This window comes from Lucilia cuprina, chromosome 2 (assembly GCF_022045245.1).
Source record: "Lucilia cuprina isolate Lc7/37 chromosome 2, ASM2204524v1, whole genome shotgun sequence".
NCBI lineage: Eukaryota > Metazoa > Arthropoda > Insecta > Diptera > Calliphoridae > Lucilia > Lucilia cuprina.
The window spans coordinates 20,906,378-20,932,810 of NC_060950.1; the positions used below are offsets into that span (position 1 = coordinate 20,906,378).

At 29.6% G+C, this 26,433-nt stretch overlaps 1 protein-coding gene across 3 annotated transcripts in view; it reads right to left on the reverse strand.

Annotated features, from left to right (window-relative positions):
• The window catches only part of LOC111678368 (BUB3-interacting and GLEBS motif-containing protein ZNF207), a 58,389-nt gene that overhangs the window by 21,912 nt on the left and 10,044 nt on the right, over positions 1-26,433 (reverse strand). Inside the window, exons 6-8 of one of the 3 annotated variants that reach the window (XR_006941622.1) lie at positions 24,850-24,991; positions 22,898-23,205; positions 19,491-22,440 (exon numbers count right to left, since the gene is read on the reverse strand). The exons of 1 other annotated variant lie outside the window; for it this stretch is intronic. Coding sequence is in view for 1 of the 2 variants with exons in the window: in XM_023439665.2 (XP_023295433.2) it covers positions 23,090-23,205; positions 24,850-24,991 (258 nt within the window). In the remaining variant the exon portion in view is untranslated. Of the gene's footprint in view, positions 1-19,490; positions 22,441-22,492; positions 23,206-24,849; positions 24,992-26,433 lie in introns of those variants that run through there. One more of the 3 variants, XM_023439665.2, reaches the window with a different exon arrangement.

Sequence of the window (26,433 nt, forward strand, 5' to 3'; positions counted from 1 at the left end):
CAGCCAGGATATAGTGCTATGGGCAACTGGCCACCCGTAGTGCCAGATTATGTGGTGCTCTGGTTAGACCTCATGACAAATAATTCCGAGGCGAAGCCAAGAATACATTTGACATCACCAGTTTATAGTCCCGGCAGACTAGAGGTATGGAATTGCAATACACTATGATGGACATCATGGAAACATGCCCCGGGGGGAATAAACGGTGGTATATTTAGAGCTTTCTCCGTAGTAGTATTATGCTCACGATGGCAGGATGATGACGATACGTTACTCGCGAGTGGATCACCACTTGCCGCCGGTACTAGGTTATTTAGGCCCTGCACCGTAACTTTATCTTTTTATAGGTTAAGAATCAACTAAAATTAAATGATTTTCACAAACAATAGAAGATTGAAGTGACAGCTCTCAAATCTAAAAAAAGATTTTATTAAAAATTATTATAATTATTAAATTATATATTTCGAATAAAAAATATAAACTTTCTTTGAATATTTAAAATCCTTTAAAATGACGTTTATTTGTTTGTATCATCTAAAACTCTACCTGTTATAAATTATAATTTCTACTTAAAAATTCATAATTCATCTTTTCAAAAAAACTTTCCCACATTTATTTTGTTTTGTTGTCAATATTATTTACAAAACAATTCAAGGTCATTTTGTATTATTTAAAATTCATTTTAGAAATTAATTTAATTTTAATCTGTTTTTTTTCGATTTTTTGCTGTACATTTTTATGTTTAATTTAGGCCATTAACAAATAATAAAGAATAAAACATAAATCCCACATAAATTATGAAATTAATTCATAGTACTCTAACTACAATCTAATTAAAATATCTAGCAAATTTATATTTATTTCTATAGGGTTTTCCAAAATTGTGTTGTTAGCTGTCATTTCGTTTAGTTTGAAACTGTCAAATATCATTTTATCTGGGTATTTTTTTAATGATTTAAATGTAGGTAGATTTATGTACTATTAAATGTGTTTGCGGTTTTTTTTATATATAATTTTAATACTTTATTTTTATTATAAATTTTAATAAGTAATGGGCTGTTAAGATTACAGATACGTTTTATTAAAAAAAAGTTAATTTCAAAGTTAATTTTTTTTAATTTGATGAGTATTAATACAATGACACTTTTAATCTAAAGATGATACACTGTACAAAAATAAGACTAACTAATACTATATTACCACGTTCACTTGAATTACTTCCCAGCAGTTCGACGAGACAGTCCCGAACTGACCACTTAACCTAGCACTAGTGGTGGCCCCTAGCCACCTGATTACCCAGGTGACCGACCATTTTAACATGGGCTTGTCGTACGAGAAAGTCAATCGTCACTCTACAACCAACAAATAGACAGTAAAGAGACGATTGACTCCGCTCTCGCTAACAAAGGGGACACTAAAGTGACGACTGTCTTTCAGAAGTACAAAAAAAAAACAACTTTTAAGAGTATAATCTTTAGGTTACTTGAGGACAGTAAAAAGACGACTGTCTCCGCTCCCGCTTACAAAGAGGACACTAAAGTGACGATTGTCTTCATTTTCGATTACATTCCAAACAATGACAATATAATGAATGAAAAAAAAACAACATGGCGATGAACTGTCAAAACTAATTACGAATGTGTCGTAGACCGAATAAACCCAGCAGTTCGACAATGAGTCAATGCATACGAAAAAGACAGTAATTTCCACTAATGGTTAACCACCTGGATGATTGTAATTCGTATGTTTTGGGTCATTCTTCACGAATGTACCCTTTGTAATCGAGAATTAAGACAGTCGTTACTTTACTGTCCTCAAGTAACCTAGAGATTATACTCTTAAAAGTTGTTTTTTTTTACTTCCGATAAATGGTTATTACTTTCTGCTAATATGCCACCATCTGGTTGACTCAAATTTATATCTTTCGGGTCAATCGTCACATTATTGTACCATAGTATTCTAGAGAGTAGACACTTGAAATTTTTAAATTTTAGTTTCATTAATATCTTACCACCTGGCTGACTCCAATTCGTATGTTTTTAGTCTTTCGTCACAAATAAACACTTTGTAATCGAGAATGAAGACAGTCGTTACTATAGTGTCCCCTTTGTAAGCGAGAGCGGAGGCAATTGTCTCTTTATTGTTTCCAAGTAATCTAGAGATTAGACTCTTTAAAAGTTGTTTTCGTTTTATTGAACTTCCGAAAGTAGTTATTTTACCCATCTTTTGGAGAAATAATTGTTACTTTCTACTAATATGCCTAGTTTTATAGCAAGAAATGTAGCGCCAGTTAAAAAGATAGTAATGTGACTGACTTCCAAGAACCCATTTGGAAATTACCATCCTTTGACTATTTTTGACTATCTCTTTATAGGGTGTAGAGTGACGATTATTGATGGTTGGTCACCTGGGCCAGTCAGGTGGCTAGGGCCACCACAAGTGGTCGGTTAAGTGGTCAGTGCTGGGAATTGTTTCTTAATCTAAGTGCAAAGTAACGCCTAAACAAATTGGGAATTTTTGGAAACCACAGATAAGGCAGGTATATCTTCTTATGATAGTAGATTGTTTTTGAAAGTGAATCATCACAAAAAGCTTTCAAAATATCTACATACAAATATTTCAATGATATTTTTTCTCCAATTAAAAAAAAAGTATTTATACATAAAATTGGCTACTTACTTACCCCTTGAATATAATTACTTCCTCAATATCGTAAATCAATGTCCATAAATTTTCAAAATATTTTGTTTTTTACAATAAAAATGCAAATCATGCAGCCAATCAAATATAGTTTCAATCCAAAAAAAAAAAAATAAATTAAAAAAAAACATTTATTTTTTTAATAATTAAAAACACTATTTAATAAATATTGTTTAAATAAAACTTGAATTGAAATAAAACAACAGTTGAAGTGTGGGTTATATAACAAAATCATGATTATATATTTAGATTTTAAAGAACTTTTATTAAGTGTCTTTAAGTTTCTTATTTTCTTTTTAAATCTTATTACAAAACAATTTAAAGTGAATAAATAATTCTTTGCAATAGTTTATTATTTAAACTTACTTATGAGTTGGTAATGGTTGTATTTAAATATTATATAAGAGTAATAAATTGTTAATTCTTTTAAGAAATTTCCCTTTATTTTCGTTTTTTTTTTTTTTAATTTTATATATTTCTAAAATAAACACAACATTTAATTTGTTTCCAACTAAGTGTGAAAAAGAAAAGAAAACTTTAGAAACAATATAACAAATAATTAATTTAAAACTATCTAAAAGATTAATAAAGTAAATAAGTAATATTTATATATTTTAATAAAAAACAAAACAAATAATATTAAAAAAAAATCAAATGTTTTTTTAATTAGGAAATTGTATAATAAATTTAAATTGCTTACAATATTGTGTAACAAGTTGTGGGAAATTGTTGTTTTTTTTATTCCTCTAAGGCTGCTTAAAAAATAAATTTTAATTAAATTTATAATTAATATTGCTTTAATTTTTTTAGCACATTCATGATAAAACAAAATTAAAAGTTATTATATTAGGTTTTTCTTTTTTTAATTTAATTTGTTTTAACTTTAATAAAGCTTTTATGACTTTCTGTTCTGTATTTCATAAAATTCAAAATTTTAGGAACTTTTAATATAAAAAACAAGTAATAGTTTAATATTCGGCTGTGCCGAATCTTATATACCCTTTTATGGGTCTCACTTAATCCAGAATCTACATACTTAATTCCATGTTTCTAGGTTCAATATTATAGAAAAATCAAAAAGTGCCTTTTGTAGAACGAAAAAGTACCAAAAAAAGTTAAAAAGTATGTGTTCTCACCTAATCCGGGCTCTACATACTTAATTTCATGTTTCTAGGTTCAATATTATAGAAAATTCAAAAAGTACCTTTTGTTTCCATGATAAATCCTTGGTGTGTTACAAACCCCCGGGTAAAGAGGTGCTACCAATACCTCTAGTCTGCCGGGACTATAAACTAGTGATGTCAAATGTATCCTTGGCTTCGCCTCGGAATGATTTAGCATGAGGTCTAACCAGAGCACCATATAATCTGACACTGCGGGTGGCCAGTTGCCCGCAGGACTATGTCCTGGCTGGTCAGTTGCTTGAGGTTCCTTCGGGATCCACGTAGTGGCTGTGGTTTAATACCCAAAATCGCGGGGAGAGAATGTTGGTTTAAGGACTGATATATCCTTCGAACAGGTCTGTGTACAAAGCAGCATATGCTAGATTCCAAAACCCGATCGGTATCTCTTACCGTTTGTGTAGTGGGACGCCAGTATATGCTGGGGAATTGTCAGGTCAGTATTCAATGGTTGCCTGTCATCCCGTAGATCGTTATATGATCATGGAAATGGAACTGATGCTAAAATTGGTGAAAGATCGGGAAAGTCTCCATATATTGGAGATTAGTACTGATTTGGTATGCCTTTTTACGCTTCGGGGAAGTTCTTCGGTGCTGTTGCCTATTTGTCAGGGCAAATATTGAAATTAATTGACTTTGGAAAATCCTACTTCCTTTGTTACATTGATCGGTTCCTAAAAGAGGGATCCTGATCCATTTTGTTGAGTATTTCGGACTACCAAATATGTCTCTATGGTTGCGCGGGCTTAAAGAGGTTAAGAAATGCACTGGATTGGGTCATTAGATGATGGAGATTGCATTTTTAATAATGCCATTCTTTCATGACATCATTAAGGGTGGTCACTTCCGCATTGTCTTAAGATTAATTTCACCTGATGTTGGGACTCGTCACCCCCTTCTATTGATTTAGACCAGTGATTGCTTTTTCCTTGTCGGGGTATGCGGATTAATTCCAATGCGGCCTGTCATTCCGTAACGGGGCTGATATGGCAAGAGATTAGATAGCTCGAGTACTTCAACAATTTGCTTGTACATGGACCGGACATCCATGTACAAAAATTGCTACCTGAGTTCTTCATAGAGAAATTCAGGGGGCGCATGGTGGACCACTGTGAGATAAGGCTGTCAAGGCAGGTGCTCACGTTAATCTTTCGACATTCATACACACAGACGGACGGACATGGCTAAATCAACTCCGCTATCTATAAGGAGCCAGAATATATATATTTTATAGGGTCGGAAAATTATATTATAGAAATTACAAACATATATATAAAAACTCTCAAATATCCTTATCATATATAATCCTTATATAATAGCACAGATTGACTATACTAAAGAACGCTAAATCCGGATCTAACCTCAAAATTTCTACACCTTATCTTTTATATTATGTCCTGAAATTTGAAAAAATAAAATACTATTTTTGGACGTAATAAAAGAACGAAGACAACTTTATTTATAAATCGATGAATGCAACTGGAAGTCCATAATGGCTATTTCCAAATGTAATAAGTAACACAATGTTTAAGATTTCGGATGTTCTAAGAAAATAGATCACAGATATCTATATATATATATATCTGTGATCTATTTTTGGTGACAACAAAGGTTAATTTCCATGTCACGGGCTATCGCTTTTAAAAAACCTTTACTCGTAGATCTTGTAAAAAAATTCCTAACCTACCGGAAGCCACGGACCAACATAAATTTCCATGTTTCAGGCTATCACAGATAAAACCCTGAAATATATATAGTCATAAATTAATATCCTTTTTCCCATGTGGAATCACGCCTAAATACGGGTTATATCATTTATTAATCTTAGCGTTTTTACCCTGGTGGAGACCATTAAAATTCTTAAACTTTACTGGTAGAGTAGAGTACCATTGAAAACCCGGGATATAATTTAAAGGTTGACAGCTCCCTATATTAAGATATAGGACAACTTGGAGGATTTTCTTTAAACCAATAGAACACTCTGGCGTTATTGTTTCTATGAGCTCAGCCATTTAATTAAAAAAATCCAAAAAAGGTCAATATATCAGAAGATTTTTATTCATTCCATTACTCCTTAATATTCCACTGTTTGTACTAAGGTCTAAAAAACTATTTAAGCCTACTTTACACGATCACACGACTTTTATTTTTTATTTTTTTGTTATACGGATGGAATTTCAATTTACTTTTCACTTAGACTTTACCAACGTAAAGTGTGATCATGTGAAGTGCACTTAACTCCTTAATATTCAACTACGTACTTTAATGATAAGATCAAAGAAATAATTTACTGATGGGTGGTGAGATCATGTCAAAACAAGTCTACTTGTTGTCAAATTTTGATAAAACCTGATATCTAACATAGATCCAGACAAAGTCCCATTGTAATAACGTTTTGTCCTTATCAAATCTAAGTGGCGGTTCACATAGGTAACTTTTAATTTTTGTGTGTGAGAGAAAGAAAAATATATATCAACCATCTCTTTCTCTCACATACAAAATCAAAAGTTTCCCTGTGTGAATCGGCATTAACTTAAAATATTTTTTTAAACCACCATTTTATAATATATTCGGCAACAAAATTTGTTGCCGAACTTTCTAAGGAAACAATTTGATTTTGAATTTTTAACCAAATGATTTTTTTAAGAAAATAAAAAGAAAACAACAAATTTTATATTAATTCATTTGAAATACAGAACAGTTTTAATTATATTTTTCAAATTAAAATTATATTAACTAAATAATATGTATAATAATAAAGCTTAAAATAAATGCAAACAAAATAAAAAATATTTTCACAAAATCATAAAGTGTCAATATATATGTAGGTATTTTTTTAGTAAAACTTAATTTAATTAAAAAACCAGGCTGCTTTTACTCAGTATTTAACAATATTTTAGTTTTGTTTTTGTTCTTTTTTTCTTATTTTCTTTCTCAACAATATAATTAATATTACAAATAATTAAAACGGTTAAATAAGCATCTTAAAACCAAACCTGTAAAAAGAGTTTATTTACCAGATAAAGTTTGAAAAAAAATATATTTAGTTTTTTTTCAAATAATTTAAAATAAAACATGTGACAAGGACCGAAAAATCCAACAGTTTTACTTAATTGTCTTCGTATTTTGTTTAAAACAAACAAACAAATAAATAGAAGAGAATAAGCAAACTGTGATGTGTTTCGAAACACATCGCTTGCTTCAAATATTGAAATATTTTATAATATATTCAATAATATGAGGGGCAAGGAACTTTGTCGATCAGTAAAATTAATGTGACACTTTTTCATATGGTAGACCTTAATTATTAAGCCATTAAATTAAATTACATTACATTACGTTACGTTATGTTAGCAATACAAAACAAACGCGACATTGAATCCATAATCAAGTATAATTTTAACTAATGTGAGGAGGGGAGTTGTATTATATATTCCACAAATGTAAGGATTTAATGTAACAAAGATATTACGTAAATAGTACAGACACATAGAGAGATATAGAAAACATATTTGGGAAGATTTTTATATTATTATTGTTATTAAACTGTTGGTGGGTGAAAGGGGTAGTGATTGGTTGTTGGTGATATTGGTGGCTTGATGTGATGAAACATTTAATTATTCTTTAGTTTGGCTTTTAATAATAAGGCTTTTATTACCATTTACTCAAGTGTCGCCCAGAGCTTATTCAGACAGTATTTTTTTGTTATAAAATATTTATGTGTTGTATATAATTAGCATAAAGAATATAATACATATTCTGTTTAAAAAATTAAACTTTTCAAAAATACATTTCCACTAAACAAATTAATCTAATAAAATAGAAAGAGACAGAGCAAGATAGAGAGAAACGTAAGAAATTTAAATTTATAATCAAAAAACCATAATTTTGTTTAAATTATTTAAAGAAATTAACAAATTTTAGGTGTTTGATAAGAATACTTTAGTTCAAAAAAATGTTCCCAACTCTGATGCCTAAGATGATGATATTCTAAAACAGAGTTCGTCGCTAATACTGTTCAGTACTTTTTAATCTGCCTCTTTTTCTGGGGGACTATGTTCTATGACCTGGTTCACACTGGGAAACTTTTGTTAACTTTTGATTTTGTGTGTGAGAGAAAGAGATTGTTGATATTTCTTTCTCTTTCTCTCACACACAAAAATCAAAAGTTTCTCAACAAAAGTTTCCCAGTGTGAACCAAGTCTAAGAGAACAGAGAACTTCAATGATTCTGCTAACAAATGTGTTTCAAGAAACTTGCTATCGTGAACTTGTTGTGCACAATTCATTCACAATAGTTGATTTTGTAGGGAACAGCTGTTTACGAAATTCCATCAAAACGAATTTTTGAAATTAAGTTATATTGCGCAAAAATATCTAGTATGGGATTTAAAATCATTATGAAGCGATTTTTCAAGTATTCGAAAAAGACGAAATGGATCCCATTTAATAGAATTTAAGAGATTATTATTTAATTTAAAATAAAATTTATGCTTTGCCCCCGGGGGCATGAATGACTTCATTTGGTGTTATTGCAATCGCGGGGAAAATACGTGATAAAAGTACCTCCAGTCTGCTGGGACTGTAAACTGGTGAAATCATTTCACTTCTCGTCCAGTCCTTGGAATAATTTGACATTTTGGGGTCTAACCAGAGAACCACATAATGTGGTATTACGGTTGGCCAGTTGACCGCAGGTCTATGTACTGGCTAGTCGGTTGGTTGAGGTTCTTTGGGGATTCACGTAATAGCTGTGGTTTAAACCTTAATTCGCACGAAATGGGTGTTTGGTTAAAATATTGATACACGGTGAAAAATACATTTTCGGAATAAGTTTCTGTTACCGCTTCTAGTAGCGGAACCAACCACAGGACAAGGCTGTGGTTTAATAAAATGTTGGAACTGAGCTGATTATGCAAAGATTGGGTATGTGTTGGATCGGATACTTGTATCTGATGGACGATAGGGATTCTAAGTTGTATCTGTTGAGATTTCGGAAGGAAGAATGGTGTGATGATTGAAGTGTCGCATGAAGATGGTTGAGACGTTTTGGGGTTGTAATACCTTAATCTTTAATTTATCGGTCCTTCATGGATGAGTGTGTTGGACTTTAAACATACTCATAGCCTTTGAAATTAGACTCTTAATTAAATATAGATGTGTCCTAGGTGCTGTTGCCAAAACATCCGAAGCCAGTTCAGAAGTATAGTTGGGCGACATATAAGGTCCAGGAAGTCTTAATATGATGAGAATGTTTGTAAGGCCTATAACATTTTCAAAGCACCAATGGAGTGATCTCACCTGATATTGGGTACGCCCCTTCTAGCGGCTCTACCTTTGTCGGGCCACAATTAAGCTTGTCTCATGACACCTGTTAATCTCCAACGGGGCTAATATGACAAGAGATTAGACATCTCGTGAAAAGTTTACATATACTAGACTGGAAATTCTACATTAAATTGTAAATTGCCAATGGGTCAATGGTGAGTCGTAAAAAACTCATTCCATGGTTGAGCACCGTAAAATAGTCCAACACGGCAGGTGTCCACGTAAAGCATTTCGATCGTAAATGTCAAATGTGATCCGATGTGAAGAAGATTTACAGTTACAGCAGACAGTTTGGAGGACTTAGAAAATGATTCAAATGTGATCCGATGTGAAGAAGATTTACAGTTACAGCAGACAGTTTGGAGGACTTAGAAAATGATTCAGATTTAAAGTGGGATTGGCAGCAATATTTCTCAAAATAATAACCTTTTTAATGATCAGACAGATTGGGGGACTTAGAAAGTGATTCAGATTTAAAGTGGGGTTGGCAGCAATAATTCCGAAAATAATAACCTTTTTAATGATACGGCAGAGAAAAATACGGGTAACCTTTTTAAGTCTTAAGTAACTAAAAGCTGTAATATACGGTTGTCAGATCTTACAACATTGTCAGTAAAATGTTCAAAAAATGTCTAACAATCGTCTGAACTTACAAATTTTTCTTTTGCAACGTTGTCAGAAAAAGCATTACTGACAATATTGGAAAACAAAATTTGTAAGTTGACACTTTTATTAGATATTTTCTGCACATTTTACTGTCTACGTTGTAAGATCTAACAACCGTGTATATATAGCATAAGTCCATTGCTCATTATTCTCAAAGTATTCTTTCAAATCACTTAAAATTTTAGTTTAAAATTTACAAAGAACAAGCTATAAATCTGAAACTACAAGAATTTCCAAAAAAATATATATAAAAATAATATAAAGTTTTTATGTAAAAATCAAGCTACACATATCACAAAATAAGATAAAACCAAGACTTTAAAACAAAAACCTTCACCATTATTATAACAAATAAATTTTGATAAAATTTACAGAATTTAAGTGCTAAATTGATTAAAATCACAATATAAACAAATATTGCTTTTTTTGTTAATCATTAAATTAAAATATTTTTTAATAAATATAAAAAACAAATATTTAACAATTGTTTTCTTTTCCCCTTTTCAAATCTGTCTGAATACACTTTGAGGTACTTTCAGCTTAAAATATGCTTAACAAAAACATATTTTGCCTCAAGTCCAACATTAATTTTACGCAAAGCCATAGAGGCATTCATTCAACTTTTATACACATTTTTTTCTTAATTTATAATAGATATTCTAAAAAAAATAAAAACTAAAAAGTAAATAAATTTACACAAAAAAACTAAAAAGAAAGAGAAAGAGAGAAAATAAATGTATAAGAAATAATTGTAGATTAAGAAGAATGAAATGACCTATGGCAATCACTTGTCACATATTTGTTTCACTTGAAATTGAAATACAATACAGAATATATGTATATATAGTAAATGTAGTATGTTTATAATAATGTAATAATGTTGTATGTAATGTATTTTATATATATATCATTAGAAATAATTATAATTGTCATATGTTTGTATGTAGTAAGATAATTTTTATTATTGTTTTTGTTGTTATATACTAATGTGTTTATTTGTATGTTGTTTAAGACATACAAATATTATAATAGTGCAAGAGAGTATAATTCCAAAAGAAAATGTTTAATTAAAACAAAAACAAACAATATCCTTACAGTTTTGTTTTTTTTCTAATGCCCAAAACTAGTAAAGAAGATATAATGAAGTTTAAAAGAGAGAGAGAGATATAGATAGAGAGAAATAGGGTGAAAGAGAGATGACAATAATGGTTACTTAATACGTGCCAAATTTTGTGTGTTTAACTTTTAATTAATATACAATTTAAAGTTTTCTTTAATTTGATATCAATTACATTTTACAACCTCCTAGAATTTATTTATTTTTTTTGTTATTTACTTTCTTAAGCAGTGGTTTTATTGAAATTTAAATGAAATTTTGAAGAATGTTTTAAAAAGATCGGGTAAAAACAGACTTAACACGACAAATAGTCGCTGATTTATAATTACCTCTAAGTCTACTACTTGCTGTTAAATTAAACTCGGAACAAATTTAGGCGGACTTTAACCGATGATTGTGTTTTTCAGTTATGGATTTAAGCTCAGTTAACTTTGTTAGTATTGCCAACTTTTCACTCAAAAACATAAACAATGAACAGCTGTTTTTTGCAAATAATACTTTTGTCAGTCGTAATTCAGGTCTGAGTTGGGGAACAACTCTCGCGTCATCGCGATTATTTCTTAAACGCGTTCAAGCTTGTGTTTGTTGCCTGGCTTTCGACAGTTTTGCATCTCGCTCGCCCTGGTGTAGTGTATTACTTCATATAACTGTTCAAAGTTATATGTTGTCTACATTAACCTCGTGCTTTCGTATCACCTCAAGTGAGGTTATGTTTTATTGGTGGAGACCATAAAATACTCAAACGATTATACCCTGGTGGAGACCATTAAAACTCAACTGTTTAAACCCTGGTGAAGACCATTAAACCACAACTGTTTATACCCTGGTGACGACCATTAAAGCTATTGAAATTTACTGGTGGAGTACCATTCACAACTCAAATTTAACTTAAGTGTTTAAAGGTTTCCAGCTTCCTATATGAAGATATATGTCGAAGATATATGTTGTTAAACCAGGTTTAACAAAAGAATAAATAATATAAAATTAGAAATGCCCTTAGAGACATAATGAGGCTGTTTACCTTTAAAGTCTGCAACCTCATTAAACGGATTGCAGAATTTCGAAATATTAAAGACCTTGCTGTCAACACTTGATGCAAGGACTAATAGGATAGTTATCAAACTAGATAAGTGCATTCTAAGTATTCCGACAAGAATGCTCAATTAGGGCCACTGTTAGTAAGTTTAACAGAAATATATAGGATTAATGCAGATTAACAAAGATGAAGAGGAAATACAGATGAACGAGCCACTGTCCTAGAATACATAATCTCAGATTAGGGACCAGGACCCTCGGTTTTTTAGAGAAACTCAGATTCTATCTCTTTCTTTTCTTAAGGAAAGTAAATTTTCTGTTTTGAAACCCCTTAGAAATCGACATTTTTTCATTTCTCACTCCTCTTTACTTAAGTGTTTTCATTTATGTTTTTTCTCAGGCCTTGTTTCTCTATCTTTGAATCTGCTCTTTCTATGAAGAGTATCACAATGGACCTTATGGTCTTCAAGTGGATATGAACCTGTTAATGGTTCGAATAGACAAAATACAAGTTTACTCTCATGACATACTTTATATTATTCTACAGAATTGTTTATAAACTAAGTTATCGGTGTATAGACTAGTACAAAGATTGATTCAGAGGTTAGACCATAGACTAATTCATAGAATAATCAGATGTTTTGTGATAAGACTACTGTATATCAGTTCATAGCCTAGATCACAGATTAATACATAGAAACGTAGGTCGTCTAGTCCATAGAATTGTCAACTCTACAGAATAGTAAGCAATCAACAGATAAACTCCTCTAAAAGTAATTTAGTTAATTAGGCCCATAAAAAGTAGTCATTTTGAGGAGTACTCCTTATGTAGAAAATGAGGAAGTTATGGCACATGTTTAGGAATTGATTTTGAAGCTGTAAATAGATCCATAAAATTTCAAATAAACCACTGTTTTTTTTTTAATATTAGTATTCTTATGTTAAATGGATTTTGGGGGTCATGATTTAATATTAATTTTTAAAAGATTTTAATCTCAAAATTCTACTATTTAAACATTAAATTTGGTTTCTAATAATCAAACTACAATAAGGTTTTTATTTTACTTCATAAAACACAACTCAAAACACTTTATCAAGCTGGAAATTTAGCTTAATACGCTTTGCAATAGATTTTAGTCAGATTTCTTTTGTGTTGACAATAATGATAAAAATCTATTCATTTCAAAAATGAACGCGAACACTACTAATGTATTTGTTATAAAAATAAGACCTGGTTCACACTGGGAAACTTTTGTTGAGAAACTTTTGATTTTGTGTGTGAGAGAGATGTTTGATATTTCTTTCTCTCACTCACAAAAATCAAAAGTTTCCTAGTGTGAACCAGGTCTAATTAGTTATTGAAATGTAATTGTTAGTAAAATTTTTTGCATTGTTTTGTTGTCTGCTATTTGTTTTAAACAAAAACAAGAAAACTAATTAATTGGTTAATTAACAAAGGCATTACTTAAATACATACTAAACAATGTATGGTACAATAAAGAGCAAAAGAGCGATCATTACAGAGACAAAAAGAGAATGATGTACATAGTTAAATATATAGGAAATAGTAGATGAAATTATTACATACCTAGACTTTTTACTAATTATGTTTATTTTTGTATATTTTTAAATTTTAATTGTTTACATTTCTCTACAGGGTTTCATTTTCTACATGTGATTTGTCTAATTTTAAATATTTTATTTTATTTATTCTATTGTATTAATAATAATGAACAACAATACAATTACAAGTGTATGATTGATGATGATGATTATTTACTAGTTGGGAAAGCGAGGACTGGATATAAACTATAATACACAAATGATGGATAAGGGGCATGTATGTATGTATGTTGCTTGTTATTTTACATATTAATGCGAAAAAAAAGTGCTGGGACGTTCGAAAACAAATTTAGGATTTTTGTCATTCAAATGTAGAAATATAATTCAAATGTGAAAATGTCAATCAAGCATTATTTAAACATATATGAACGTACGTACGCTTATAAAAAGAAATGTATTTGTTTTAATTGTACTTACAAAAGGAATTTATTAGATTTATTTTACAGAAATCAAATATATTTAGCACTTATTTCGAGTAAAACCCACTAAATATATGCGTGTTACGACTTTTAAATAAACGACGATAAAGTGTTATGTTTTCATTAAACGTTTTTAGAACTTTTTACGGCAGATAAATAATTATATATCTTGATTTTGAATTATCTAATTAAATAGTTTATTAATGAAACGGTTATCGAAGTAGTTCGAAACTACCCATGAACTAAACTTTGTCTATATTATAGTATGATTTTCGATAGAATTCATCAATCAGTCCTGGAATAACAGAATGGATTGCACAATATTATGACCAACATTTCGGAAGACTTTCAAAACGTCAGTTGCTTTGTATACGAACAAGGTAGAGTGTTTCATTTAGAGTTTGTTTCATAACCAAATTTGGTTTTTGTTTCAAAACCAAATTGACAAGTATTACGAAACTTCACAAACAGCTGACTGAAACAAAACTTTACATTTTATAGAACGTGAAAATATAAAAATCATATTTAGAATGTTTTGAAACTGTACAGGTGTAGAAGATTTAAATAACACAGTGAATTTGTGTTAAAACTTTGGTACGTTTTGGAAGTCAGCCTTAGTATGAGGACTACCACGATACTTATAGGATTATATAGGAGCAGTCTACCTACATGGATTTTATATTTAGGGACAGTAAGTGGGATAGTAGCATACCGGATTAGTTGCGAAGATGCAGAATTTCATATCAAAATGTCTGGGAAATATATTCCATGACGAAGTGGGGGAAAATTACGGAATACAACCCTCGCAGACTACCAGGTTTATGCGGAGAAATTAAAGATGGTTGAGCACCTAATTTAACACTGTTATATAATACAAAATTTTGGAGTTAAATGGGTTGAAAAGAGGTTCCATTACAAACTGGTTTAATAGGTTTTATCAGGGCAATTAGTCATTTCTTCCACTTAACTTTATAGGGAGATTCAGATTCTCTCACAAGTCTTTTTTTAGTAAATTGAATCCACCCCAGGAACCTTTTTTGGGAAACTTTTGATTTTGCTTGAGAGAGCAAGAGAAAGAATATCATTCATCTCTCTCGCGGTACAGAGTTTCCCGTACTCGGAAACTTGTTTTGTAATTCTTCTCGTTCGTACAACATAAAATCAATGCAATTAAGATCTGGTTCACACTAGGAAACTTTTTTGGGAAACTTTTGATTATTGTGTGTGAGAGAAAGAAATATCAACCATCTCTTTCTCTCACATACAAAATCAAAAGTTTCTCAACAAAAGTTTCCCAGTGTGAACCAGGTCTAATACGTCGTTTCTGAAACAAAAGTTTCTATGTGTGGACATTAAGGAAACTTCAAAAGAGAATTAAGAAAAAAGTTTCTCAACAAAAGTTTCCTAGTGTGGACCGGCACTAAAACTTGCATGTTGAAACCACTTTTGGATATTCACACTCTAGGAAGAAAATCATAATGGTCCTTATGTCTTCCAAATGGATTTACAACGAATACATAAATAAAGAATTGGAATCGTTTTAATATTCGAAATCTCTCTTTTGGAAAATATAAATTACATTTTCCCGAAATTCTTTCACTAAAATAAGTTTACAAAGACAACCTGATATAAACGGTTATAAAACCAATCAATGTACCGACCTATTCTGCATTTCGATAAGCGGTTCAAAAAGGGGTTTTCCAACAAAAAACAAAATTGTAAGAAATAGAATGTTTTAGGATTGTGTGTATTCGTGTTTGTAGCTACGACTTTGGGACTTAGGGCGGGTTTTTCTGATAAAGATAATCTTCATTATTTGGTTAAACCTGGTTTAATATATGTTTTGTGTTTTTCAGTAATCCGTAACTTTACTTATTTTCTTAGTTTAACTGAGTGTAATTGGCCAATTAAACCTAAGTTATAAGTGAGAACACACAATCAACAAAAACAATAAAATAATGAATTCGGAAGAAGAAAAACTTAATATTTTAAGTATATAGTAATCTTTTGATTTCTTTAATCGATATTATTATATTTTTTCTAAAATTTTACATTTTAAAAAAAGTGATATTTGCTGTTCATTGTTAAATAGGTTGGCAATACTAACAAAGTTAACTGATCCTAGATCCATAACTGAAAAACACAATCATCGGTTAAAGTCCTCCTAAGTTTGTTGCGAGTTTAACTGAGTAGTAAGAAACTCGCCCTTAGAGCGGATTTTTCTCTAAACATACTTTGTTTAAAGCTATATTTTGTGTTTTTCAGTAATAAGTAACGTTACTTATAGCTTTAAATATATATTTTTTAGTTTTTTTTTCAGAAATTTTTCATTTTACATTATTTGCAAAATAACAGCTGTTCATTGTTTATGTTTTTGAGTGAAAAGTTGGCAATACTACTGAACTTAAATCCATTACTGACAAAGACAATCATCGTTAAAAGACTCTCTAAATTTGTGGCGAGTTTAATATAACAGCAGCTTAAACCCAGTTTAACTTAGTAGCAAGAAACTAGCCCTTAGTGTCGAATTGAAATGCAGAATATAAATTCAACCAAACAGAAAAATGAAATGCAAAATTGGGATGATAATTTCCATATAAAAAATTTATCCACCGTATAAATGTTCTTAAGAAATAACGCGTCAAACTTTAAAATCCCTAAAATAAACTAAAAATTAATTCATAAAGAATATGAAATATAAAATGCTACAGAATTAGAGTTTTTAATTAAAGAAAAAAAAAACAAAATTTGTATTACCTTGCAGTGAAAATTTCGTTGTTAGAATTAAGATATGTTTACCATTGTACCCAAAACCAATTAGATAAATACTTTTTACACCCACAAAATAATAAAGAAATAGTTACAAATATAAAATATGAAAATTATTACCTTTTATTCAGTATGTGTGTGTGTGAGAAAGTGAAATTATTCTTTTTTAAAAAAAAATGTAATGAAGAGAAAAAAACGCAAATTATGAAGACAAAAAAATAATATAAAAATGAAAAACTTACTGAATTTGAAAAGAAAATTAAAACACTCCAGGCATTATAAATCAATCACTAACATAACTAACCGTACATACGTAAATATACGTAACGTATCCTCCAAAGGTTTTGTAGTACACGAACAAACAAAAAACGACACAATTAAAAGAAAATGATATATTTTTAAAAAAAAAAACGGCACATTTCAATACGTTTTCTTGAAGACAACAGCAGTAAACATTATGAAAACTTCTCTTAATAATCGAAATTCCACAATGTTTTTAATGTTTAAAACAATATAATTATTTAAATAATAAAACAAAACTAATTTGGAATATTAATAAAAAAAAATTTTCAAAATAAATTCTAAAATACAAATAAATTTAATTTTTAACATACCGAACAAAGGGATGAAGAAATAGTTTCAAACACAAACGTCTAGAGTCTAGAGTTAGTGGGGGAAGGTGGAAAACACGCTAGGATTACATTATACATTTAAAAAAAAAAGGTTTTACTGCTAATGTATTAATGTTGATTTGGTTTTTGCTAAATTAATTAAATAAAATTAAGCTTTTTTTCAAATTAACTTTTAGTTTTTTTATACTAAAATTCAAATTTCAAACATACACGACAACTAGTAATTTAAGGAAAATAAATAAACAAAGTATTATTTTAATAGAAAAAAAAAGAAATTTTTAAAAATATACTCATCCACTGCTTAAAACATAAATTAGTAATACTCATGTTTTGTATTTGGTTTTTTTCTTTTAGTTAGGATTGAGTGAGTTGAATATTTCAATTCAATTTTAGAAAGTCATTCAAAACGCAGAGTTTTCGTAGGAACCTGTTGAGTGTGTGAGTAAATTTTCCTATTTACTGGAGAAAGAAAAAAAAAACAAACGAAAAAAAAACGAAGAAAACATTAAGTATTAAATTAAATAAAATTGTTATTATTTTGATTGTTTTTATTATAATTGTTATTTAAAAAATGTTAATTTAATTAAACAATTTTTGTTTTGATTAAAATTTCTTTAATACTACTACAAAAAAAGTACAAGCGTGTGTAGGCTAAATGTTTATATGTATGTAATTATTAGATTAGATGTTTATCTATTTGTCATTTAGCATACAGGGTTAGTAACAACAACAGCAACAATGGCAACATTAAGGAGTAGAAAATAATTGAAAAAAATTCATTGCATGAAGGACATTTGGCAATAAAAAACTTATTTTTTTTATTTAAACAAAATGTACGATAAATATGAATGCAATTTATAAACAAGTAAGAAAATACACTCAGGCGAGGCCGACAATATAATACTATACAATTTTTACAAAAATAAAATGTGATTTTGTTGCCATAATAAAGCATTTAAGTTGAATTGTACCTTGCCACAGATATACATACTTATTGGGGCTCTATAGTTGAAATGTTGACTTTTCGACTTTTTTTCATTTAATTAAAAGTCGACTTTTAGACTTTTCGACTATAAGTATTTTATAAATAGTCAACTTTTTTCCGACTTTTTGACTATTTTCGAGTTTTTCCGACTATTTTAAAGTTTTTGACTTTTTTCCACTTTTTTAAAATTTTCGACTATTTTTGACTTGTTTCTACAATTTTCGACTTTTTCCGACTTTTTTCGCCTTTTTCCGACTTTTCGACTTTTTTCGACATTTCGACTTTTTCCGACTTTTTTCGTCTTTTCGACTTTTTCCGATTATTTTAGAGTTTTTGACTTTTTTAAATTTTTTGACTATTTTTGACTTGTTTCTACAATTTTCGACTTTTTCCGACTTTTTTACGACTTTTCGACTTTTTACTACTTTATGACTTTCAGACTTTTCGACTTTTATTAACAAAGTCGACTTTTTTCACAGACGATAGTCGAGGTTTTTGGAACAAAATAGTCGACTTCGACTTTTTTCGACAAAAAGTCGATTGTTCGATTATTCGAAAGTCGATTTATAGAACACTAATACTTATGCCGTTTATTGTTGAATAAAATTGTGGACATTTAAGTGAAATTTTGATGGGGGCCTTTCAACATAATAATAAACTTAAAAACCAAATCGGCGAGTTCAGTTGTATCAGGGCTAGGTGAAATATTGGACCAATGTAAACGCTTTTCAACAGGCTTCGTCTACGATACCATAGAAGATCATGTGCCAAATTTTATTAAATTATCTCCAAAATTGCGATCTGTAGTTTGATTACAAGGTTTTCGAGCCCTATTCGGGGGTTCAGTTGTATGGGGGCTAGGTGAAATAAAGGACCGATGTTAACCATTTTCAATAGGCTTCGTCCCTGGGACAATAGAAGATCATGCAGCAAATTTCATCGAACTATCTTCAAAATTGCGACCTGAAGTTTGATTACAAGGTTTATGTGGACAGACGGACGGACATAGCTAAATCAACTTAGAAAATGATTCTGAGCCGATTGGTATACTTTATATAGGGTATAGGACCAATAATATTGTGCGTTACAAACATCAGCACAAACCCAATATACCCTCCTCACTAAGGTGGTGTAGGGTATAAAAACAACAACACTTTTCACTAAAATCCTTAAGACTTTGTTGTTAGTTGTAATGTTAGTTGTAGTTAACTTTATTTGCAATATGTTGTATGGAATCTGAAAGTCTATTCTGTAAGCTTTAAAATAACTCTGACATATCTTCATTCTTGTTCGAGATTACTCACTGAATCAAAACTTTGTCTCAGAGTTTTGATTAACTGCAAATTTTGTCGGCCTGTGTAATCTTTAAACTGCAACAATTTAAAATAATTCAAACTAAAGTTCGAGATAATCCGTCATGATCTTTAACCGGCCCTGGAATAGTAGAATGAATTGCAAAATATCGAAGGCATTATGGTCAACACTTGATATTAGGGCTACCAGAATATTTATAGGACTGGATAAAAACAGTCTAAGTATTCTGCTAGGCATGCTAACGAGGCATTGCTAAATTGGGGATCTAAGTGGTCAATAAGTAGAACTGTAATTTACCGGACTATATCAGGTAATGCCAAGATGCAGAGGAACTAGAGATGACAGTCTTATAATACGAAATTTCGGGTGAAATAAAAAGGAAATAGATTCCATGACGATATGGGGGGAAATTGCGGGATTTAACGCTCGCCATCTAATAAGTTTTAAAAAAGAATTTATTCATTCTCCTATTGGGTTTTATAACGAGACTAAAATCTTTCATATTTCATTCTTTAGTATTCTTTTTAATAGAACTGTTTAAATTTATCTCTCCTCTTTACCTATTTTCTTGTTTTCTTCTAGTGTTTTTGTTTCTCTATCTTTTGACTTCACTCTCTATAAGGCAATGGCAATATGGTCTTATGGTCTCCGTACACCGTTTTGTGGTGCATAACTTTTCTTAAACTAAACGTCAGCCAGAAGTCTTTTCTGTTACTTGCAAACACTACAGCATCTATCCTCCCTTTTCCTTCTTTCTTGTTTTCTTCTAGTGTTTATGTTTTCTCTATCTTTTGATCTTTACATTCTAGAAAGGGAATCACAATATAGTCTTATGGTCTCCGAATGAAGGTGCACCTTTTTATACATTTTATTTCCTAGAATTATAAAACAATTCTTTGGTCGAACTGTCCGCATGTGAAACAAACTTCCTAAAGTAGCATTTCTTTTCACTTGCAATATGAGAGGGCTTTAATGGAATGTACACATACACTACATCATTCTACCTGGTACAACCTTTTTCCTAGTGCCAATACAATGCATTACATGCAAATGTCATCCTCTAAGTACTGAGAGTTGTTTCAAGGATTTAATGGTTTACAAGAGTAGTTTTCAAGGAAATTTAAAATGAGAACAAAAGCACACAAGCACTCTCGTCATTTAACATTTATGTGGTAAAAGAAACATCCCCAACCCTGACGATCTACTCGCTTTTATCAGGGGAATTTTACTTAGGGAATTTACTTGTTAATGTTTCTGGTTTGAAATCCCTTTGCGAATAGACTTGTGTACATTCAAATCTTCACTCTATCTATTGTATTTCGTTCTTTCTTGTTTTCTTTTAGTCTGTATCTCTATGAATAGGAATCACAATGCTCCTTATGGTCTTCGAGTGAAAGTGCACCTTTTTATGGTACAGTACCCTTGCTATGTTATGTTCTAGAATCATTTCAAAAATTTAGATCTTGCTTCCAGACCTGCAAGGTTTACAATAGTAGTTTCCAAGAATGTGTAAAGGAGAACTTAAATTTCATTAGATCAAGTTTCCCAGACATATTTTAACAATTTTTTTTAAATTTCATCAAATGTGGCAATTGATAGTTATTCATATGTTTTATTAAATCAAGTTGCTAGACTTGCAAGGCTTACAAGAGTAGTTTCCAATGAAGTATTAAAGAGAACCAATGCCAGAGCCAAACAATCAACTTTAACTTAACAATTGCATTTCATACATTTTCGCACATTTTCTTTTTCATAAAAATATTTAGATTTAAAATTAAAAAATCTTCAAAAATCAAACAAAAAAACAATCATATTAATTATTAGACATAAAGCTATGTAATTTATTTATTATTAAGGAAAAATAGTGGGGGAAATATGTGGCATAAAACAAATTTACAATACAAAAACTAAAAAAGAGATAAAGAACACACAAATACAAAAGAAGGTTTAAAAAGAGAGAGAGAGGGAAACTAAAAGAGAATTAAACCAAAAAAGCTTTATAAAATAAAACAAAATGGATATTAATGTTCAGAAAATGGGGTTTACAGACAATGGTGTTGACTAAAATAGATAGGCGGAGGAGGTGTATGATAGGTTATTAATGTGAACTGTACAGCAGTAGTTTAAACAAATTGTGATTTGTAATTAAGGGGTTAGTTAGTACATAATATGAGAAAACTTTTTAATGTATACAAATTATGTATTTAAACTATTATATATTAAGAGTAAAATAATATATAAAGAAATATGTATGTATGTGGCGGTAGGACAAATGTTCAAAAATGAAATATTAAAAAACAATATAAAGAAAATATTAAAACATAAATATTAAATATTGTTTAGAGTAATAATATGTGTTTGTAGTAGATATAAATAAATTTGGCATATATCAATCACCCTTATCCTTATTATTTGTAGTAAATGTAGTAATTTAATTATTTTATATTGCAAACGTTTATAATATTAAATTTAATATTTACCCTTTCATTTTGGTTTTCTTTTTCTTTTTTTGTATATATTTATGTTTTTAATTATAATACTAACGCTTTAAAGTTTGGTTGTGTTCATTGTTTTGTTCAAACTTTAAGAAGTTTTTTTTTTTGCTAATAAGAAATCAGCCTTTTTGTTCATTTGTTTGCAGTAAAAACAATGTTGGCTTCTTAAGAGAAAATCTTGCCAAAAAAAAAACAAAAAAAAAATAAAAGATGAAATGAAAAATATAAATTGTTATAAGTTAAAATATATGTATATATATATGTATAGTATATGTATAAAGAAGAAATAACTAACATTAAGTGAGAAATAAAAGTATAATAAACAATATAAAATTATTGCATAAATTGTAAAAGAAAGAAAGATTTTGTTTCAAAACTTGCTTGTTGTAGTAGAAAAACTCCTATAGATGATTTATATAGAAAATGTCTATATATGTTTTAGACTGATGTGTAGTAGAAGGTTTAGTTTGAACTGTTTTCTTTTGTTTATGTTTAAGTTTAGTTTAAATTGGCCTATTTTTTCTTTGTTTAATTTAATTACTCAGCTTATTAATGAGGCGTGCTTGCTATACAATGTTTTGTGGCTAATTGAAGTTAGAATATTACTACGTTTTAAGTTTTTGTTTTGTTTTACTTGCGTTGGCTTCCTGTCAGCTAAAACGCGAGCATACATCTGGTAAACGTTGCTGGTGGAAAGTGGTTAAAAAAAAGTGCTGTTGTCCATTAGTGCTTTGTTTCTGAATTAATCTTTGTAGTCTCGATAAAGGATTGATGACATAGGCACGTTTGCAACGGGCGCTAGACATAGTTGTCCTGTTGGATATGATCACCGAAAACGTGGCATCATTTGTAACATGTGATTTCCTGGCAACATAACCCCCATACCGGGTATTGCACCTGGCATTCCGGCCATAGGTATTGCTTGCATAGGACCTAAAAGACCTAAAAGAAAATTTTGTGTTGTTTTTTTTTGTTAATAATTTTATTATATAAACAAGTAAGAGTTCTATATTCGGCTGTGCCGAATCTTATATACCCTTCATCATAGTGTGTTAAAAAAAACAGTCAAAAAAGTCTTACTTCGCGCTCAACATGCTTAATTTCATGTTTCTAGATTCAATCTTATGGAAAATTCAAAAACCAAAAATGTACCAAATAGTTCCCTTTTATGGGTTCTCATCTAATTCCGAATCTACTTACTTAATTTCATATTTCTAAGTTTATTATTATAGAAAATTCAAAAAATTCCTTTAAAAAAACAAAAAAAAAAAAGTACCAAAAAGTTCATTTTTTCCGGTTCTCGCCTAATTCCGACTCTACATAATTAATTTCATGTTTCTAGGTTCAATATTATAGGTAATTCAAAAAGTATTTTTTGCAGAACGAAAAAGGCCCGAAAACCCCCATTTATTTCTTCTCGTCTAATTCGGGCTCTACAACCTTAATTTCATGTTTCTAGGTTCAATATTATAGAAAATTCAAAAAGTACCTTTTGTAGAACGAAAAAGTACCAAAAAATCACCTTTGACGTATTCTCGTCTAATCCGGACTCAACATACTTAATTTCGTATTTCTAGGCTCAATATTATAGAAAACTCAAAAAGTACCTTTTGAAAAACGAAAAAGTACCAATAAGTTCAATTTTATGTGTTCTCACCTAATTCCGAATCTACATACTTAAGTTTATGTTCCTAGGTTCAATATTATAGAAAATTCAAAAAGTACCTTTTAAAAAACGAAAAAAAAGTACCAAAAAGTTCCCTTTTATGTGTTCTCACCTAATTCCGACTCTACATACTTAATTTCAAGTTTCAAAGTTCATTTTTATAGAAAACTCAAAAAGTACCTTTTGAACAACGAAAAAGCACCAAAAACTTTCCTTTTATGGGTTCTCATCTAATTCCGAATATACATACTTAATTTCATGTTCCTAGGTTCAATATTATAAAATATTCAACAAGTACCTTTTGAAAAACGAAGAGGTACCAAAAAGTTCCCTTTTATGGATTTTCACTTAATTCAGACACTACATACTTAATTTCATATTTCTAGGTTTAATATTATAGTAAATTCATAAAGTACCAATATTTTAGTAAAATCATAAAGTACCTTTTGAAAAACGCAAAAGTACCAAAAAGTTCCCTTTTATGGCTTCCAACTTAAGCCAGGCTCCATATATACTTAATTTCATGTCTCTACCCAATAACAACACACTAGTGCTGCTTTAGCTCTGCTACTCTTACTCTGCTGCTCACGCTCTGCCTTGTTTTTATAAACAAGAGAACAATAACAAAATTTACCATATGATTATGTATTTTGTTTATGTTTATTGCAATTTCTGTTTGAGCATGTGAAAAAAACAACTCAATTTTTAATGAAATTTTCAGAAGTTGTCTAGAGTTTTTGCTCATATCTCCGTTATTTATGGACCGATTTTGCATGTCTAACAGAATTATTGAAGATTCGGATCTCGGGTCCTCTGGGGTCCTCTTAAAACTGATTTCAACAAACATACAGACAGACAGATGGACAGACGAATCTGAAGGGTATAAAAATGGATTTTTTTTTAAATGAAATAAAACTCACCTGCTGGCATTCCTGGTATACCTGAGGGTGCTCTCAATAAATTACCACCAAGTAAAGCAGGATGATGGGGATGATGGGCTGCAATTGCCATTGCAGGTCGCATCATGGGTTGTACTAATTGCATTTGACCGGGTAATTGCATCTATATTTTTTGTGTATTAACAACAACAACAACACCCACCAATCAATCAATCAATCAATCAACAAACATACGACGAGCACACATAAACACCAAAATGAAAACGAAGAAACGAAAGAAATATAGAAAATAGTTTGACATTAATAGAAATCTCAGTTGTAAAACGTAAAACAAAAGCAAAAACAAAAATTAATAATAAAATAAGGACCCACACAATTTGAGGTCTAGTAAAAATTTAAGTTATACACAAAAAATATATATATAATAATTATTATAATAATTATAATATTATGTAGTAAATTTCTAAATGTTATTAGGATTGTTTTTTGTTTAGATTTTTGTTTTTTTGTTTTTGGTACTTAGAATTGATAATAAATTATAAATAATAATAAGAACAATAATTATAATAACAATAATAATATTAATTCAATAATAATTTATGTAAATAATTATTTTGTTTTTTCTTTTTTTTTTTGTAGTTCAATAGTAGTGAAGTGTATTATAGTTTTTTTGGTTTTTGTTTCATTATAATTTTTTTTAATAAAGTAAATTGCTTCGCATTACAATGAATACTTAAAAAAAAGGCAGTTTGTTTAAAAAGTTGATAAGTTTTTTTTTGGTAATAGAAGTAGTAAGTAGTAGAGGTATAATCAAAAAGTTTGGAATACATATGTAAATTAAGTAAAACAAATATGAAACGTACTTACTATTCGTCGTCTTTTCAAGTGAAAGCGACATATAGTGTTTGAAATTTAGGAATCTTTTTCATTTGTTTAAATCAATAAATTGTACTCACTGTCAGTTAAAAACATAAAGTTTTCTACATTAGAAAATTTTGTGATTTTGATGAAAAACATTATGAAATACATGATATATGTATGTAAAAGTTTCTTTTCTTTTGATGATGTCTGAACAAAATATATATATAAATAAAACAACTTATAAGTGATAAAATAAAATAGTAAATGTGTACTAACCAGTTTTCTTCATAATCTCCATATCACATACTACACTTCCAATATAAATTTTATACAGATATGAATAGGTTTTAATTAAGAATAATAAAAGGATTTTTTTAATTTCAATTACATTACAAAAGGATCTTTTTGGTTACGTTATTAAGAAATTAAAATTTTGAATTCCTTCTCAAAAAGTTTCTTGAATCCCCAACAAAAATAAAACAAAGTACATCCAACATTTATCACTATTACAAAAGTAGCACTAAGTGAATTTTATTTACTTTTTGTAAAAATGATGAATATATTAAGGTATATTTTTATACCAGAGATGCTCAAGATTGCCATTTCATAGCACGCGTGATAGGGTGAGAAAATTCTGCTGACTCTAAGTTGATACACATACTCTATATGTTTAATTCTTCTCCTTTTTATTAGGAACAATATCAGTTGGTTTGCTCTCAATATGCAAAACAAAATCAAATCAGT